The sequence below is a fragment of the Mustela erminea genome, chromosome 12, assembly GCF_009829155.1.
Source record: "Mustela erminea isolate mMusErm1 chromosome 12, mMusErm1.Pri, whole genome shotgun sequence".
Classification (NCBI taxonomy): Eukaryota; Metazoa; Chordata; class Mammalia; order Carnivora; family Mustelidae; genus Mustela; species Mustela erminea.
Window position 1 is genome coordinate 80,919,960 of NC_045625.1, and position 18,588 is coordinate 80,938,547.

An 18,588-nucleotide genomic window follows, 5' to 3' on the forward strand; every position below is an offset into this window, starting at 1 on the left:
TAGCCTTTTTGATGTATTTAGACTCACCTTTGCATTTACAGTGACTCTTCCAGGAAAGTTAAGTTACTCTAGAAATGGCTTCTAGCCTTGATTCCAGATTTTCAGTGCTGGTGATTTTAAACATGTTCTTAGCTTTGATGCTGCCATTCTCTGCTAACTTCTAAGAAAAATGATATACTTTCAATGTAGTTTTCCGGTTTGTAGTTATTAGAAAAATTGGGAAAAGACAAATGAACATCAGAAGAGGGAAGGGTTAGGGGCGCCTGGGTGGCTCAGTGGGTTAAAGCCTCTGCCTTCGGCTCAGGTCATGATCCCAGGGTCCTGGGATCGAGCCCCGCATCAGGCTGTCTGCTCTGCGGAGAGCCTGCTTCCTCCTCTCTCTCTCTCTGCCTGCCTTTCTGCCTACTTGTGATCTCTGTCTGTCAAATAAATAAATAAAATCTTTAAAAAAAAAAATAAAAAAATAAAAAAAAAAGAAGAGGGAAGGGTTAATAATTTGCTTGTTTGTAATCACGTCTAACTTAGCCTCTTGTACAGTTCCCAGATATTTTTCCTTGTACTTGCCAAGTACAAAAACAAAATGCAGAGAACATCTTCAAACAAGGCTTTAAAACACAGCCTTAAGATAACAGCAATACAAGGCTCATTTTTAGACCAAACTGGTTAAAAAAAAAATTACAATCACTACTCACTGAATGTTCTAAATGTATCTGAAAAACTCACCAGGGGCTCTGAATAGTCATAGACGTCCTGGTGCCATCATTTGTGATAGATATTCTTGACAGCAGTGTTATTCCCCCTTAATGGGCTGATGTGGGTGAACTAGGGTCTTGAGACTCTGAGAAGTGAGTGTTCTTGGATTATGGGCCTCGATACATCTGGAAAGCCCCTCTTAGGTCCTTTGCAGAGCTTTTATCATTATATCGAAAGAACTTTCAAGGCCTCCAGGTTAGCACACAGGCTTTTCATCTCCTAGGGAGGTTTCACTTACATTCCCCTTTGTTGACGACTAAGGAAAAGGCAAACATCTAATTTAAGTCCTAATTTGCTGATTTTTTTTTTTTACTCCCTAATTGGTATTTAACTCTCATACCTGTCTTAATCTGTAAACTATGCATAATCATTTTGATTCATTTTTGTGGGGAGTAGAAATCTGGACTAAATTATTATATTTCCATGAAATGTCACTAATAGTTTCAAATCCATGAACTTAGACAGGGAGCGAGGAAATGTGAAATGCAGCCTGTGGTTTTCTCATTAAATGGCATTGTGTGTTGCAAACATTGTTTAGAGCTTCATTTTGTTTAATATGGGTGTGTGATTTCTGGACACAGAGGGTTGTTTAAAAAGGTAGGAAATGTGCCCTGTGAGTCCCTTTGCTTAAGATGACAGGATTAATATTAATGGAGCGCTACACACAGGTGTAGAGCTGTAGGGTTTTAGAGCTCTGTATTCCACTCCTGAAAACGAGTCAATTCTAAAACCTCTGCTTAATCAGACCCACCACGGACAACTCAGATGATGATTTCACAGCTGGTACCACAGCACAGATTTTCCTACAGCATCTCTCACCCTCTCCCCTTCCCTCTTAATCCCTTTTTACCTTTTCCTCCTGGAAGGACCTGGCCTTATTCAAAATGGAGAGAGAATGTTCCATTTCAGAAAGAAATGAAAATGCGTCTGTTGCCATTGCAACAGATAAGCAACCAGACAACTCTTTTCAACCAGGAGGGATTTTAGGCCTTCTTCCCTTTAATAAGGAGCAAGGTCACTGTTTCAGTGTTTTTAAATTTGGGACACCCCCATTGGCTCTCTCTCATCTGATCAAGGAAATTTCTGAACAGGAGGACAGCTCAGTCTGGTAAAACAACTAACACAAAACTGTTGAGAGACTGTTGGGTTTCCTTCTAATGAGCAGAAGGCAGATAGATGAACCAAGGCCGAGGTGTCGGGGAATATTCGCCACACAGGTGATCATCCTCTCTGCGTTTACTGCTGTATCATCGTGCTGGCCTCGGGAGTGTGAGGGTAAAATGAACACCCCACTTCTGCCTCTCTTCCCTTCCAACGACTCTCCTCTGCTGTGTCCCCATAGGACAGGCTGTCACAGACGCTTAATTGCGGTTAGAGCAGCAAGTATCAAACTGGAGATTTTAACTATCCTGATTCCTAGGCCCCAGCCAGGCCAATTAAATTAGACTCTGAAGAATATCAGCATTAAAAAAAAAAAAATTAAGGAACTCGAACGTGCAGCCAAGTTTGAGAACCAGTGGGCTAATCCGCGCAAGCCCGAGAAGGAATTAGCGTGGCATCTGACAAAGAGGTGAAGCTCTACCCCGCCCCCTCCCAAGGATACTTAGGAGACCGTTGTTGCTGCAAAGAGGAGAAAGGGAAGAAAGAGAAAAGGAAGGAAGACAAAGTTGCATGCTTCCTGTCTTTCTCCAAGTCAACTGGAGTCTCCCACTGTGGGAACAGAGGCTTGCACCTGCTTCTGGGGTGTGGTTGGTCCGCAGGTCTGGGGGACTGGACTGGGCGGGGTGGGGTGACTGGCGGTAACCACCTAGCGGCGCATCAATAGCCCCAGGCGTGGGCCGTGTGCCCCCAGAGAAGGCGGCGCCTGGGGGTGGTGGAGAGCAATTTGGGGGCGCAAAAGGAAGCTGGTTCGGGCGCAGGTGGCGCTCGCAGCCCCAACCGACAGTTCAGCCAATCGCGGACGCAAGCGCAGCCTGGTGGCGGCGGCGGTAACGGGGCGCAGGGTTCTGGCAGGAGCCAGCGGAGGCAAAGGCGGCGCCAACCGAGAGCTGCGCACCGGCTGGAGTGAGACCCGGTGGCGCGAGGCGGGAGCGAGAGCTCGGCGCCCGGGTGTTGCCCGGCAGAGCGAGGCGAACTTAGCATGGGGAAGAAGTGGAGGGATGCGGCGGAGGTGGAGCGGGGCTGCTCTGACCGCGACGACAACGCGGAGAGCCGCAGGCGCAGCCGGAGCGCCAGCCGGGGCAGGTTTGCCGAGTCGTGGAAAAGGTTAAGTTCCAAGCAGGGATCCACCAAGCGCTCGGGACTCCCATCGCAGCAGACGCCGGTGAGTGGCCCGGAGAGAACCCCTGCGTCTCTTGCTCCCTCCGCCCGCGACTCGAGCCCTTTCCATGGTGCTGAACTTGCCTCCTTAGGGGCTCGAGCCTGGGAACTTGTGGAGCGTCTTCTAACGAAAGTGTCGGGGGCTGTGAGGAGGGGCAAGAAGGAACGACTTCCCTTTCTTCAGCGAGGGGAGGGTCTCCTGACGTCTGGGGTGTCTTTGCAAAAATGGAGAAAATGTTCGAGAGGCGAGGGGCTCACTGGCAGATCGTTGGAGTTTCGCAATTAGCAGAGCGTGCGAGATGTTGCTGAGTGTATTGTTGTGACTCCTGTGCGTCCCGAGGGTCTGTCTGTGCGGCTTGTTCGAAGACACTGGGCATCGGCTGAATGAGGGCGGAATAGGAAGGGCATGCCATTTTTCACTCTCTTAACACTTGCTCTTTTTCATCCCACACCCCCACTATGTTAATGGGTGCGTTTAATTGTTTGCAGAATGTTATTTGCATGCAGAGAATAGCAAGAATATCCCAGGTGCTTAGAATCCTCCTGTTAACATACACAGCGTTCAGAAAACAGTTTTCCCATGCGTCAGCTCCTCTTCAATGTCTAATTAGAGCGATATAAAGCACTCAAGTGAAATTAATATAGGCATCGTATGTGTGTACAGAAGTACAGTTGATAAAAAACTTTAGCTGCATATGCATTTTTAGGATTTAAATATTACCTGTTTTCCTTTAGCCTAGAGGGAAAGAACTCTGTTCCAGAAGAGGGCAGAGAGCCCTCCTGTTGCTCCTAGGGAGCAAGGGTACAGCACTTCAACTTTGGAGACATCATTAAGAACATCAGCGTGTGTGTGTGCTGGTGTGTGTACCTATGCCTTACATTCAGAAGAGTTGATGGCAGATATTATATAGAGGAGAAACAATTAATTTTTTAAAAGGGAGGTACAAAAGCATTGTATCTCATAGCATGGATAATGGTACCTTCTTCTGTTTTCAAGAGTTCATCAATAAAGGATAAAAATCTGTGAAAAGCAGGACGTTTAAAACATTACTTCAACAGAATGAAATATAAACATGTAAAATTTTTGGTATGTTTATTTTGTTTGCTTGTTCACAAAAACTAGCAGAAAAATATTACTAAATTTGAAATATTTTTTTCCTGATATTTAGTGTTGTCGGTAAGTTTTTTTTTTAATCTAAAGATGGATAGAGTACACTTAAAATGTAATTAATTTTATTTCAGGCATTGCAATATCATTTTTAAATAAAGGTGAATTTAATATTTTAAGAAGGAGAATATTATTCTGAAGATAGGAATGATGACTTCTGGTTTTCATCAATTATGTGAACTAAGAATTTTATTCCTTTTAATAGAAAGTATTATTCTAAATAACTTCTTATATTGCTCCTTTGATTCTGTTCAACAGGTGTGGTAGAGTCTCAGGAATGTATAAAATCTTCATAGAACCATAGGTTAGGCTCAGTAACTTAAGGTCTGTTATTTAGAATAAAAATACAAGAAGAGAGGGAGGACGTAATAGGATACCATGACAACAGGAGGCATCTGGAAAAGTAACTGTGTCCTCCTGCTTACTAAGGGTGATGATGGTGCTATATTTCTCTGTAGTACTTGTTAATTGAAACATTAGTAATTCAGTTAAAAACTGGTTATGGCAAACGCCTGTGCTTATTCTCACATTGCATGACCTGTTTGATACCGATTTTGTTCTAAAAACCTAGGAAGAGCTCCTAGTCATGATTTGAATTATCAGAATTTTTAAAACAAAGATAATGAAGTTTTGTAAATTTTAGAGCTGGGATGGTGGTTTTTAATCAAGGTTTGATTTCATTAGTTGTTAACGAAGACTTTTTCTTCATCTGTAAGTGATACACCCAACTTACTTATGCAAACAAGAGGGAGGAAATAATAAGGCTTGCAACAAACATGCTGACAAAAGTTTTTAATCTTCAAGGTAAGATTTTTTTCTGCCTCTTAAGGTGAGCTGGTGCTGTTTTCAACTTTCATTGTATCTTATGCAAAAAAAAAAAAAAAAGCTTAAATGACAGATTAAAGGAAGTGATTGAAGCAGTTAATATAATTAATGCTACTTTTTATTTATTCTTCTGAATAAATAAGATATTCTGTGATGTGACTCTGGATTTTATTCATTTTGTGTTGTAGTCAGAAATATTGTGGCATCATTGTGATAAAAATCATAGAAGAATTTTTTCTTTCTTTGAAGACAAGTAGATAAGTGTAGAAAAAGGTAGTTAGTAATAAAACATGGGAATGTTCTTAGATCCTTCTTTCTTCTTTCTTTTGAGAATGTGAAATGATTATGTAGTTGTTTTATTGATGTGGCCTCTGTTACTCTCTTTTCTGCTATAGTTAGAGTCTTGAAATCACTTCCAGTTAGTTATTCCCAGGGAACGATGACAGTCCATGACTCTGTCCCCAGGGGGAATGATTACATTAGTTTTCATTTTCACTAACAACAAAGCATGAATACATCATAGATAATGGGGGAGATTTTCTTCAGCAAGTCTGCCATGTTCTTGATTATCCAGAAATACTTTCCTGCTATGGTCTGAGTCATGGTATTTTTATGTGTCAAGGGTAGGGGAGGTCTGTTGGAATCAACCTTGGTAATTAGATTTCCTGTCTACTTATCACTAGATATGTTGGGGTTTTCTTAGAGACAGCTTAGAGGTTGGGCTGGCCCCATTATTTTGATGCCAGTATGAGAAATCAGAAAGTCACATTTCTGGCAGTCTTGGTCTAGGGATATTCTTTGTGGACTGTGGCAGGCCCACGGCAGGGCAGCGTGTGCTCTCCTCGCCCTAGCTCCCTGGGGTCTGCTTCTATTCTGGCACAGGCAGAAGCAGTCCTACTCTGTGCCCTGGTAAGAGGAAGGGGAAGCTGTTCTGGGTCCTGATAGTGGTATTTAAAGGCCACGTTTTCAAGTTCTGGGCCACAAGAGTAGATGTGTCCAACACATCAATCCTTGTTGATTTGAAAAGATTTTTTTCCCAAGCAACTTTCTTCTTTCCCCTTATTTTTAGGCTTCGTAGTTGATAATGCACCGTTTGATTCAGTAATCTACAATACTCAGATTATACCCCAAATCATAAAATTCTGATAAAGTGAAGTAGGATTTAATCATAGTCATTCCTTGGAATTTGTTCTTCTCTGACCGTGGGTCATAGGATATTTTTTAAAATCTGAAAATGGGGTGTTTTTTCAGTAAACTAATAAAGAAGTTTGGTATCAGTTTTATAGTTATATCAATGTAAAAGTTACATATTTGCATTGTGGATACGAAATTAGGTTTCTGGACATTAATATTTTACATAATGCCACTGTTAAATTGCTCCGGAGGCATAAAAGGATTTTAAACCTTCTTTGCCTCTATTCGATACTATCTGGATCTCATATTTGTCCTTGAAGTATTGTTCTTATTGTTCCTGTTACTTGTTTTAATCCTACCCACATAAAAATACATGGGAAATCCATTGAAAGGGGATTCAGCAAGTGCTATCCCGTGTTAGGAATACCACATGTTTGCCTCAGCCTGTAGTGTTTTTAATTTTGAAAGGTGATTTCCTCCTCTAGTCCCACAACTATTTCAGGGCTTCTTTTCAAACAGATGCAGATTTCATTTAATCTCCAAGTAAGCTCTGTGTAAAGGGGGGGGGGGAGTATTCTGAGGGAGTAAAATGGTCGAGTTGTAATTAGAGTTGTTTTTCAACCTTAGATGGCACGCTTGCTTCCACTAATGCTATAATTACCCTTATCAGCAGGTGCCAACCACAGAACATCACGCCTTGTGCAGAGAAGTGGGCAGCTGAGAGTGTATAGAAACAGCAGCCCTGCAAAGTAGACGAGTCCAGTACAGCTGGGTACCAAGTTGTGTCTTCCTACAGCTGTGTGAGAGGCGATGTGGGCAGGGAGGGATTCCAGGAACAAATCTGCTTCCCTTCCTCGGGCTGACTTGTCCCTTCTCGGCCTAGGAAGTGACTTCCGGTTATTCCTGCCAAAAGCTGGGTCCTTCAGGGTCTTATAATAAATGAGGGAAAGCTGAGTCAAAGGCAGGGCTAAAGTGAGAAAAACCCTTCTCCCAACCAGTTGGTCTTTTGAGGTTGATGTGGATGGTAATTCTGGTGATGGCTGTAGCAGAAACAGCAGCAAGTTGGTGAAAAGGATCCTCGCTCCCTTTTCAGTGTTCTGATACGTGAGGACAGTGTCGTTAAACCCTTAATGGTTTGTTCTTGTTAGGTACGCAAAGGGCTCTCCTGGTAAAATCAGAATGAATCCCCTGCAGGGCTAGTCCATTACTGTGTAACTGTTTCTTGACAGGTTGATTTTTGTCTGCTTTTTACTCACTGTGTTGAAAAAATGATAATAATTAAAAAAAGGGACAATGTTGTATCACTCAGGAGTACAGATGTATTTTCTTATTATTGTGAATTTTTGATGGGGAAAAACACCATTTTCTGATAGTGGCTTATTTTATTGGTCACAGTGAACAGTGAAATAAATTTAGTTTCATCTTTAATTTGAGGACCACAAATATATTAGATGGCTAGTGAGTAATTCAAATATTTTAAGTTCTGAGGAAGAAAAGACCCTTGTATAGTGATGGTTAAATGTGTTTTCAATTATTCCAAAATATATTAGAACAGTTCTTCCTGCCATTATTTATTGAGATCTTGAAAAAGCAATTGAATCATTAAAAATCATTTATAAATAGTAGCAACACATTATAGTCATTTGTCTCAGCCAGCTGTGATGGTCTGTGCATTGGCTTTACTTGTTGTTTCTTTCCTTGGCAAAACCCAGAGAGGACTCATGGAGCAAAAATGCAAGGATGATGGAGAACAGCACTGAAGCAAACTTTAATTCATCTGATAGTCACTGAGTACCTAGGAAGTGTTAGGCAGCCTAGTAGGTACTGAACAACTTTCCTAATAGAACTGATGTCTTCATGCAAGACAAAGCAACCAGACAGAGATGTACGAAGTCTGCTTTGTGGTCAGAATACAATAGAGAGAAAGTTACAGTAGTGAATGCCTGTTAAGTGATGGTGATGAGGAATGAAGGTAAAAAGCATCCTCCACTTGACGCCTGATTCTCAAAAGATGAGGAAGCAGAAGAGTTGTGTGGATTTGGCAATTTGGAACCAGGGCAGTCATTTTCAGCTACTCATGAGAGTGGATACCTGAATGCAGTGAGTGGAAGTCAAGGCAGATGAGACAGAGAAGCAACCGCATCAAGGACAAACACACTGTCAAGTACTTAGTACTTTCCAGGCACTCTCCAGGCACAGCACCTAACTTACTACACATTGCCTGACTTCAGCTAAAATGTAAGCTCCACAAAGGTAGGGATCTTTGGTTCACTAATTTATCCAGATGCCTTGAGCAGTGCCTGGTGTATAGCTGGCCCTCAAATGTTTGTTCAATGAATGAATTGACCAATTAATAAATACATTAATAGATAGGATTTTCTCATTAATACGAGGTAGACGTTAAGTCCTTGGCTATGAGAGCAAAGAGAAACAGGCAGAAGCATTTTCTTTCCTTTTTCTTGTGTGGCAAGATGGGAGAGACTCAAACATGTTTATTTGTTGGAGGAAGAACCTATTAAAGGGTTTAAACAAGTAGGAAGAAAGAAGAGTAGTCAAACTAAGCCATAGCCTTGGAGGAGTTGGGATTTGTTTTACGTGAGAGTTGAAGACCTATTTTTTGCTAGTTTTCAATCCTGGTTCTGTCCTCTCTTTGTCTTACAAACTTGCCTGGTGGACACTGGATCTGATTGCTTATTCTTAATTTTTTATTTTTTTAATAAACATATAATATTATTAGCCCCAGGGGTACAGGTCTGTGAATCGCCAGGTTTACACACTTCACAGCACTCACCATAGCCTGATTGCTTATTCTTTTGCAGGTTTTACTTAATACATATTTAGTCTATAATGTTGGTAAATTAATTCACAAGTTATGCAAAACATGTGCATTTTTAAGAAAACTTTTGTTTGTAATTCAAAGATTGCTGAAATATAACTTTTTATCTCACTTTGATCTCTCTAAATACCTCAAGGAATGTGGGAAAATTCTCAGGCAGATTTCAAAAGGTGGGAATTACTACTTTAGCTCTTCTGAAGATAGTTATCTAAGTTCAGAGTTGACACATCGAACTGCAAATTCATGCATTCAATGTCATGAGATTGCATGTTCATTACAAATAACTCTCTAGAATGCCAGAACTTCAACCCCAAACTAGTCACACAAAAAGGAATACATTCATGCCAGGTTTTTGTTCACACTGAAGGTTGATTTTTCTAGGACTTCCTTGGGAATGGACTTTACAACAGTGAGATTAGGAGGGGAGGGCTCTAACGATAAGCGTTCTTAGGAGGCTCAGTTTGAATGCACGTCATCTCTACTTTGGGAGTTGTATGGAAAATCCAAATTGATCTTGAGAATAATATGGTGCTTTGAAATCAAACAGATCTAGATTGGAATCTTGGCTTTGTCTGTTATTAGCTGTGTGGCCTTAGGTGAATTATATTTGTCTCTTTTCTCCTGAATTCTATCAGGAGAATTCCTTCTTCCTTTCCCACCAAGTGTCAAATTCACTCAAGTCTTTGTCTTCTTTTTATATAAAGAAAAAATATTTATTTATTTTTATTTAAAACTTAAATTGTCTGAAAATAGGAAAAAATAGAAAAATCATAGAAAATATTATGAAAAGGATCTACATACTCATAATACATATTAAACCAAGATTAATAATTTGGCATATTTTCTTCATGTCTTTAAAAAGAAGTAAAATGTTATAGGCACATTTAAAATACTCCCCTACCATTCTCCTGATTCCTTCTCCAAAGGTAAGAAATATTCTGAACTTGGGGCGCCTAGGTGGTTCAGTGGGTTAAGCCTCTGCCTTCAGCTCAGGTCATGGTCTCAGGGTCCTGGGATGGAGCCCCACATCGTACTGTCTGCTCAACGGGGAGCCTGTTTTCCTCTCTTTCTCTGCCTGCCTCCCTGCCTACTTGTGATCTCTCTCTCTCTGTGTCAAATAAATAAATAAAATCTTAAAAAAAGAGAAATATTATGAACTTGAAGTTCATTTTCTCATATAGTTTTTTAGATAACTCTAGTCTATATTTATATACTCATAAAATGTGTAAATAGTATGGTTCTATGTGTTTAAAATTTTACATGCATTGTGAGACATACTCTTTTGCAATTTGCTTTTTTCACTCAACATTATATTTTTGGAGATATATGGTTATATGTAAATGTTGCAAATTATTTTAGTGTATGTTTATATCACACATAGTTTATTCATTTCTCTACAATAAAAAGTTTAGTTTTTTTTTCTTTTTCCTTTTTTTTTTGCGGTTACAAACAATATTTAGTTAACATCTTTGTACTTGTCGGTTCTTGCAAATATTTTTTTTTAATTTTTAATTTTTAATTTTTTATAAACATATATTTTTATCCCCAGGGGTACAGGTCTGTGAATCACCAAGTTTACACACTTCACAGCACTCACCAAAGCACATACCCTCCCCAATGTCCATAATCCCACCCCCTTCTCCCAACCTCCCTCCCCCCAGCAACCCTCAGTTTGTTTTGGGAGATTAAGAGTCACTTATGGTTTGTCTCCCTCCCAATTCCATCTTGTTTCATTGATTCTTCTTCTACCCACTTAAGCCCCCCAAATATTTTTTGACAAGGTAAAAATTCAGGAACTGACCTTGCTTTTTGGAAGACGTAAGGACCAGGGCTTCCTTTGTAGTTGTTTTGCACCAGAGAAATATCAAGCTTGTCTATGTTATAAATCCTAACCTCTGAACAGAGTCAAAATTTGCAAGGGGCTGAAAGGTAGTGACGCTGGCCTTCTGCTTTGAGATTATATTGGCATTCAAATCAGACAGACTTGATTTTAAGTCTGTCTCAGGTCATTAACTGATTTTGCAACTTAACCTTTCTTGTCTTCGTACCTTTTTCATAAAATGAGTACGGTAATCCCTGTCTCCAGGATGAATTGTGAAAGTTAAATGTATTGTGTAGCTAGTGCAGTGCCTGGCAAGAGATACTTGCTAAATGGTAATAGTTACCTAACTCTTGGAATTAACTAGAGGTGTTACATCAAATACCAAAAGGAAAAGTTGCCTTTGCTTGATGGGGAAGTGTTGTTTGTGGTCTTCAGTTCTTTTGAGTTTAGAATGTTGTTGGTTACAGCCAAGATGTAATAAAAGGCTAATGATTATATTGAGCTTCTTGTTTTGAAAGTATTGTAGAAAATAAAATCAGCTTGTTTTCTCCAAGATGTTTATTTTCCACAGTAGGCCTGAAATGTGTGTTACTCTGTGTTTTTACTGAAGGTGAATTTGTTGACTTTTTTAGAGATAAAATGTGAAATTTCTACCATACTGAAAAATATAAGATACTCTTTGCTTTTGGTATTTTTACTATTGGGCTCTGTATCATTGGATTTTGAAATAAATTATGGTGACCAAATTATTCTCTTCATGAACCTCAAGACCTTTGGGAAAGGATGTTTTAGAATCCTTTTATTAAGGAAAATTCAACCATGTACAATAGGAGAGGAAATAGTATAATTACCACATACACCCATAATCCAGCTTCAACAATTACCAAATCATGACAGTTTTGCTTCATTTGTAACTCTGTTTTCTTTTCTTCCCTCTGCACTAGATTGTTTTCAGGCAAATCTGGATGTCATATTTCTTCTAAAAAGTATCTGAAAGATAAGGATTCCTTATTAAAACAAAACTATAACACTGTTATAAAATGTAAACAAATTAGTAGTTTCCTAATACCCACATATATTAAGATCACATTTCATTAGTGATCTCATAATTCTGTTTCTTATGCACAGTTTGTCTGAATCAGAATACAGTTATAATTGGCACATTACAGTTGTTTCATTTTTCATCTGTTACGTTTCTCTTCCTGATCTCCTTTTTTTTTTCTGTTGAAGATCATTTGTCAAATAAATTTGTTTGTCCTGTAGATTTTCTTACATTCTGTATTCTGCTAAATACCTCCCTGTGGTGTCATCTTACATGTTCCTCTGTCCCTTGTATTTCTATGATTTGACAGTTTGACCTGGAATCTAGATCAGTTTTGATTTTTTCCATATAGGTATTCTGTTTGCCTCTCATTTCAGATGTTAGCTACCATTATTGATCATCACCTAGAGTAGGGGTTGGCAAATACTTTATGCAGAGGACCAAAGAGTAAATGTTTCAGGTTTCACACATCATAACGTCTCTTACAACTACTCATCTCTGCTGTTATTGTTTAAAAGCAGCCACAGGCATTGTGTAAGTAAATGGGCGTGGCTGTGTTCCAATATCACTTTATTAATAAAACACTGAAATCAGAATTTCATATAATTATTTATGCCACGAATATTATTCTTTTGATTTTCTTAATCACTTGAAAATGAAAAAAATAGTTCTTAGCTCACAGGTTAAGAAAAGGGGCAATGGACTGGATCAGGCCCTTGACTAGATTTGACTGATTTCTGGTTAAGATCCATTGTTTTGTCAGGGCTTTGCAAAATGGTGATATTATAGTTCTGTCTTTCCTTTTTCATTTAATAGCTCAAATACCTTTATGAATAGGAACCCCCATCATCAACTATTCCATTATTCCGAGTTATAGTTCATACAGTGAAGTCAAGATAAATGCTTGAGAGAGATAGTTTTTTAAAAGTTGAACCAATAATACTAGGAACTGTGTATCGGCATTGATCTGCAGGTTTATTGTCAGGCCTTAGTCTTTAATTGGGTTATTGTGTTGAGTTAACTATCAGGAAATATTTGGTCTATTTATCATAAAGGTCAATTTAGCTCTCATTAAGAAATAGAATGTGTAAAAATACATTGTCAAGTTATTACTGTATTAAAGTTTTTGCTATCGGTGCTAAAAAGAAAGTCTTGGGCATTGTGTTTGGTTTCTACTGCTGCCATAAAAATTACCACAAATTTAGTGGCTCACAGTAATTGAGTTTATTATCGTACAGTTCTGTAGTTCAGAAGTCTTACATGAATTTCACTAGACAAAAATCAAGGTGTCAGCTGTGTTCATTTCTTGTTTCTAAGGGGAGAATTCATTTACTTGCCTTTTCTAGCTTCTAGAAGATACCCTAGTTCCTTGGGTCCTGCCCTTTGGGTCCTGCCCTTTTTTTTTTTTTTTAAAGATTTTATTTATATATTTGACAGACAGAGATCACAAGTAGGCAGAGAGGCAGGCAGAGGGAGAGAGGGGGAAACAGGCTCTCTGCTGAGCAAGGAGCCCGATGCGGGGCTCCATCCCAGGACTGAGAACATGACCTGAGAGGAAGGCAGAGGCTTAATCCACTGAGCCACCCAGGCGCCCCTGCCCTTTGTTCTTTAAAGTCAGTACAGTTGCATCCCATTGATCCTACTTCAGTCATTCGGCTTTCTTTGACCCTCCCATCTGCTTCCTTCTTTGACTTTTAAGGACTCAAATGATTACATTGGACCCACCTGGATAATCCAGAACAATCTCTTTACTTTAAGGTTAGGCAATTAACAAACTTAATTCCATCTGCAATATTAATTCTTCTTTGCCGTGTAAAGTAACATATTCCTAGATTCTAGGGATTAGGATGTGGACCTCCTTGGGAGGCCATTATTTTGCCTGTCATAGGCAAGGAGATGTTGCTATTCAGTTTGTTAAATCTTTACTGGACAAAATTGCAAAATGGTGTTGAAAGACCTTCTCTAAGCTGCCTTTAAGTTCATGATAAATGCTTATCTCTTTGGAATGAGGTTCTGTGGGCAAACAAAAGAACAGAAGAGATGAAGATTCACTGCTTTTTTTTTTTCCTCCCCCCACCCCCGGCTTTATGAGCTATAATTAACAAAGAAAAATTAGATATATCTGTGGTGTACAGTGTGATGGTTTGATGTAGTATACCTTGTGAAATGATTATAACGATCAAGCTAATTAACATATCCATCACCTCACATAGTCACTGCTTTTTTCTTTGTGTGGTGAGAACAGTTGATAACCATTCTCTTAGTAAATTTCAAAAATACCAGAGTAGTGTTAACTGTAAGCACCCTGCTGCACATTTGATCTCCAGAATTAATTCATTCTGCGTAACCGAAACTTAGATTCTTTTGCTTTCTGAGTGTTGAGTTTATAATTACTGTAGACGTGGAAATTACCTTTCCTACAGTGGATATCCAGTAGATTTGGGAGTACGAATGATTTATTTTGACATACATTTTAATGAGCACCCACTCTGCATAAAACCTCAAATGCTACAGGAGGAAGAGATGTGAATAAAACTTCTGGAAGACTTATGATGGTGGGAGGGATGAAAGTACAATTTGGTGTATAACATGATATAAGCGTATTAAGTATATAGTTAGCAAGTATAGGTAAATGTTGTATTATAACAATTATTCATATTATTAGTATATTAAGATTGACTTAATTATATTATTAGTCTGCTAAAAAGCTTGGTAAGACTGGTCAGATCAGTGAGAAAATCAATTTACTGGACCAATAGTTTTTGATTTGCTGAATTGAAGCTTCCCAGGTAAAATAATTTGGGGGATAGTCTTATTTAATATATTCTTTTTTAAAAAATATTTTATTTATTTATTTGACAGAGATCACAAGTAGGTGGAGAGGCAGGCAGAAAGAGAGGAGGAAGCAGGCTCCCTGCTGAGCAGAGAGCCTGACGCGGGACTCAATCCCAGGGTCTTGGGATCATGACCTGAGCTGAAGGCAGACGCTTTAACCCATTGAGCCACCCAGGTGCCCCTTATTTAATATATTCTATATAGATGTGGCAAACAGCGTTTTTTTTTTTTTTTACTAATTTATAAATGTTTTATTGATTTTTTTCTTCTTAATGAATGAAAATAACCCTCCACTTAAAAGTTTGAATCACAACTACTTTTTAAATAGGACTCTTGCTATTTTTTTCCCTGTTATTTGAAGACATCTGATTTTTTCATATAAGTGCTTGTCTCCTGTACTCAATAGACAATGATTATAACAATAGATAATTATTACAAATTACTGTTAATAGGCAAGAAAGCAGGGTGAATAATTAGCACCAAGTGAGGACACAGTAACAGAGAATGTCTTCAAATGCTAAGGTTAAATAAGGTGAGAAGTTGAGTCTTTCTTTTAAAGATCATGCCTATTTCTTTTTTTAAAAAATATATTGGACATATTGCATAAATTTAAGGGGCATAATTTGTTAATATGATACAAAACAACACAAATTGTGATGTGGAAAACAAAATTACTGGAAATAGAACTGAAGATCAGTTACATTGAAGGAAATATTACATCTTTAAAGCAATACTTTGATAATTTTCTAGAGCACTAGACAGTGATTGCCGAAGCCATATCAAATTGGACAATGAACAATTAAACTATCAAACTTCAGAGAAGCCACAAGCAGGTTGTTTTCTCAGGAACAGTTGTCAAATTTGACATTTGATGGTGATACTGGAAAGTTTTCAAGGTGCTCTGAGGCCTCCAAATTGGGAAGGCAGAGAGCTAAGGAGTGGGGAAAAACTCAGGCCTTGAGTTGTTATCTTCCTGTTAAACATCAGAGAGAGAGAGAGAGACTATAGCATTTATAGCTGGTATTCTTGGGTTGTCGGTATAGGAGTCATTTGTATATCTGGAGAATGTTTTGAGCTTGAAATTTTAGCACATGTTCAAGGTTAGGGAAAAATAAACAGATATATTTGTAGATATACAACTGATGGAGACTCCATGCAAGTGGTTGGGTATTGAAAGCTCAGAAATTCTACAGTTGATTTCTAGTGGTCTCAAAAAAGTACCAGGGAATCAAGGAACAGGAGCTAGAGAAAGTTGAAGACTGGGTCTATAGCAAGACAGAACAAGATAAGGAGAAAAGATTTGGATCTTGACTTAAGATCGAGATATTTTCCTTTGTCATTCCTGACCGAGGGTTTTACTGTAGTTATAGCTATGTGGTGTGTTGTTGGTATTATTATTAATATTAGTTATTATAACTTGTGTAGGTAACCAAGTATAAGGTCATAGGTGTATAAACTCTATTCATTTAATTTTACCTTTGTTGTCTTTATAAAGTCTGTCAAAACAGACGTCCTTTAGGAATTATCGAGTAATAGTCGCAGAAATGGGCTTGATGGACATCTGCTGTCACCAACTCACTGCCCAGAGCAGGTTCCCATTTCAAAGTACTGTTCTCATTCCTTTTGACTTTATATCACCAAGTTATCTCCATGTAAAGACACATTTTGAACACAACAGTTGACTTTAAAATTGCTTTCCTCACTATATGCTAACTAGCTGGAATTTAAATAAAAACTTGGAAAGAAAAAAAATTGCTTTCTTTTGTTCTGAGTTATTGGCAGCCATTTTGTGGGAAATAAATAGGAGTTTTTTTTTTTAAGATTTTATTTATTTATCAGAGAGAGAGAGGGGGAGAGAGCGAGCACAGGCAGACAGAATGGCAGGCAGAGGCAGAGGGAGAAGCAGGCTCCCTGCTGAGCAAGGAGCCCGATTAAATAGGAGTTTTTAAGCATTTGAAATTCTTATCCTGTACCAGCACTAAGTGAAATTAGTTTTCTTTAGAGATAAACAATGATGATTCAAATTACCAGAGCCTGGAACAAAGTGGGAATGATCTGGGTTATAGCTACAAAAAGAGCTTATTGTTTAAGAGGTGCGCCAAGTTATTGGATGTAACAGTAGAATGCACTGGTAACAGTAACTAAAACAAGAGCTTAATTCATGTTGTGAAGACCACATACTCCAAATAAACAGGCTATGAAAAATGAATGCAGAAGGAACCAGTGGTAAATAATGGCTCAGTCCTACTTTTGTCTCATTACCCGTTAAGTACAGTTGGGGGAGGGAACAAGTTTTTTGTTTGTTTGTTTATGTTTTTGTGATCATACCATGCCCTATGCGACTGGTGCCTTTCCGTCCACCAATGGAGACAGACCGGTAGGCTGGTGTGATAACATCATGGTCCTGTATTGATCTCAGCAGTGAGGTAATCCAGAGGATATTGTATTACCGCATAGTTTGTGAATCATACACATTGTAAAACCTTTGGAAGGCTGGGCATTATTTCTTCTTCCTGGGGAAAATGTCTGATTATCAAACATAACCTTAGATGTGATTAAAGTGCAATCTAGTCCTTTGGTTTAGAATCTCCTTTGGGATAAGAATTGCATTTTGTTCATCAGTGTGGTCCCAGGTCTTGCTCAGTGCCTGGAATGTTATGGAAACTTGGTACGTGGGTGCGGAACCTAGGAAAGAGCATAGTGAAAAAGCTCTAGACTTAGGTGTTTCATATCCCGGACAGAAAAAGGATGAAGAAGGGAAGGAACGGGAGCATCATTCTGGTATTTTTTTTTAAAGGTTTTATTTATTTATTTGACAGAGAGAGAGATCACAAGTAGATAGGCAGGCAGAGAGAGAGAGAGGGAAGCAGGCTCCCTGCTGAGCAGAGAGCCCGATGCAGGACTCAATTCCAGGACCCCGAGATCATGACCTGAGTCGAAGGCAGAGGCTTAACCCACTGAGCCACCCAGGAGCCCCTCAATCTGGTATTTTTTAAATACCGGGCACTTAAAGTGATCTCTTATGCAATCTTCTTGACATCTTTCTGATGTAGGCTTTATGCAGATACCCAAAGCACAGATGAAGAAACTAAATTTCAGAGAAGTTAAGTCAGTTTTAACTAGGGTCGCTGGGAAATGGTAGAGATAGATTTCAGAAGCAATCAATCTATAATTTTTTTTAATACCCTGCTAACTTGTGAGTTAGAGATAAAATAATTAAAAGGGCATAAACAAGGTTTATGTACTTCTTTTCTCTCACAAAGGTGATTTGTGGGGGTCTCTTAAAGGTCGTTATGGGGGATGCCTGGGTGGTTCAGTCAGTTAAGAGTCTGCTTTCAGCTTGGGTCGTGATCCCAGGATTCTGGGATGGAGTCCCGCAATGGACTCCCTGCTTCACAGGGAGCATGTTTCTCCCCTTCCTCTGCCTCTTTCTCTGTCTTTCATTAATAAATAAATAAAATTTCTTTATAAATAAATAAATAAATAAATGTCAGTCTGGATGGTGAGACCAAGTCAGGGCAGTAGGGAATAATGAAAGCAATTAAACAACGTTGTTAGCAGCCTTGCAAACAAGCCTAGGTCCAGGAATAAACTATTGAGTGGAAAAAAGAAAAACAGGTAATTCATTTTTGATGCTACTTCTCTCACTGTTGTTGGGTGAGAACAGGGCAATATGTTTGTATTCACATAATTATAAGACTATTCCCTTTATTTTTAATGTGTTGAATTTTTTCGTTATCTTTTAAAATTTTTAAATAAGCTGATATTTGACTATGGGATGCCAATCAAAAGTAGATCTAGAAAACTTGAAATTTGAGTGAAACTTGAGCATAGGATCCTTGTTAAATAGACTT

The 18,588-nt window shown here is 38.8% G+C and overlaps 1 protein-coding gene across 9 annotated transcripts in view; it reads left to right on the forward strand.

Moving 5' to 3' along the window:
• Positions 1–498: 498 nt before the first annotated feature.
• The window catches only part of TRPM3 (transient receptor potential cation channel subfamily M member 3), a 785,382-nt gene continuing 767,292 nt past the window's right edge, over positions 499–18,588 (forward strand). For 5 of the 9 annotated variants that reach the window (XM_032308281.1, XM_032308298.1, XM_032308285.1 and 2 more), the window contains exon 1: positions 499–3,076. In XM_032308281.1, coding sequence (XP_032164172.1) covers positions 2,894–3,076 — 183 coding nt within the window. In that variant the 5' untranslated portion in view covers positions 499–2,893. The remainder of the gene's footprint in view (positions 3,077–18,588) is intronic. The other 4 variants (XM_032308283.1, XM_032308288.1, XM_032308292.1 and 1 more) reach the window with 1 other exon arrangement.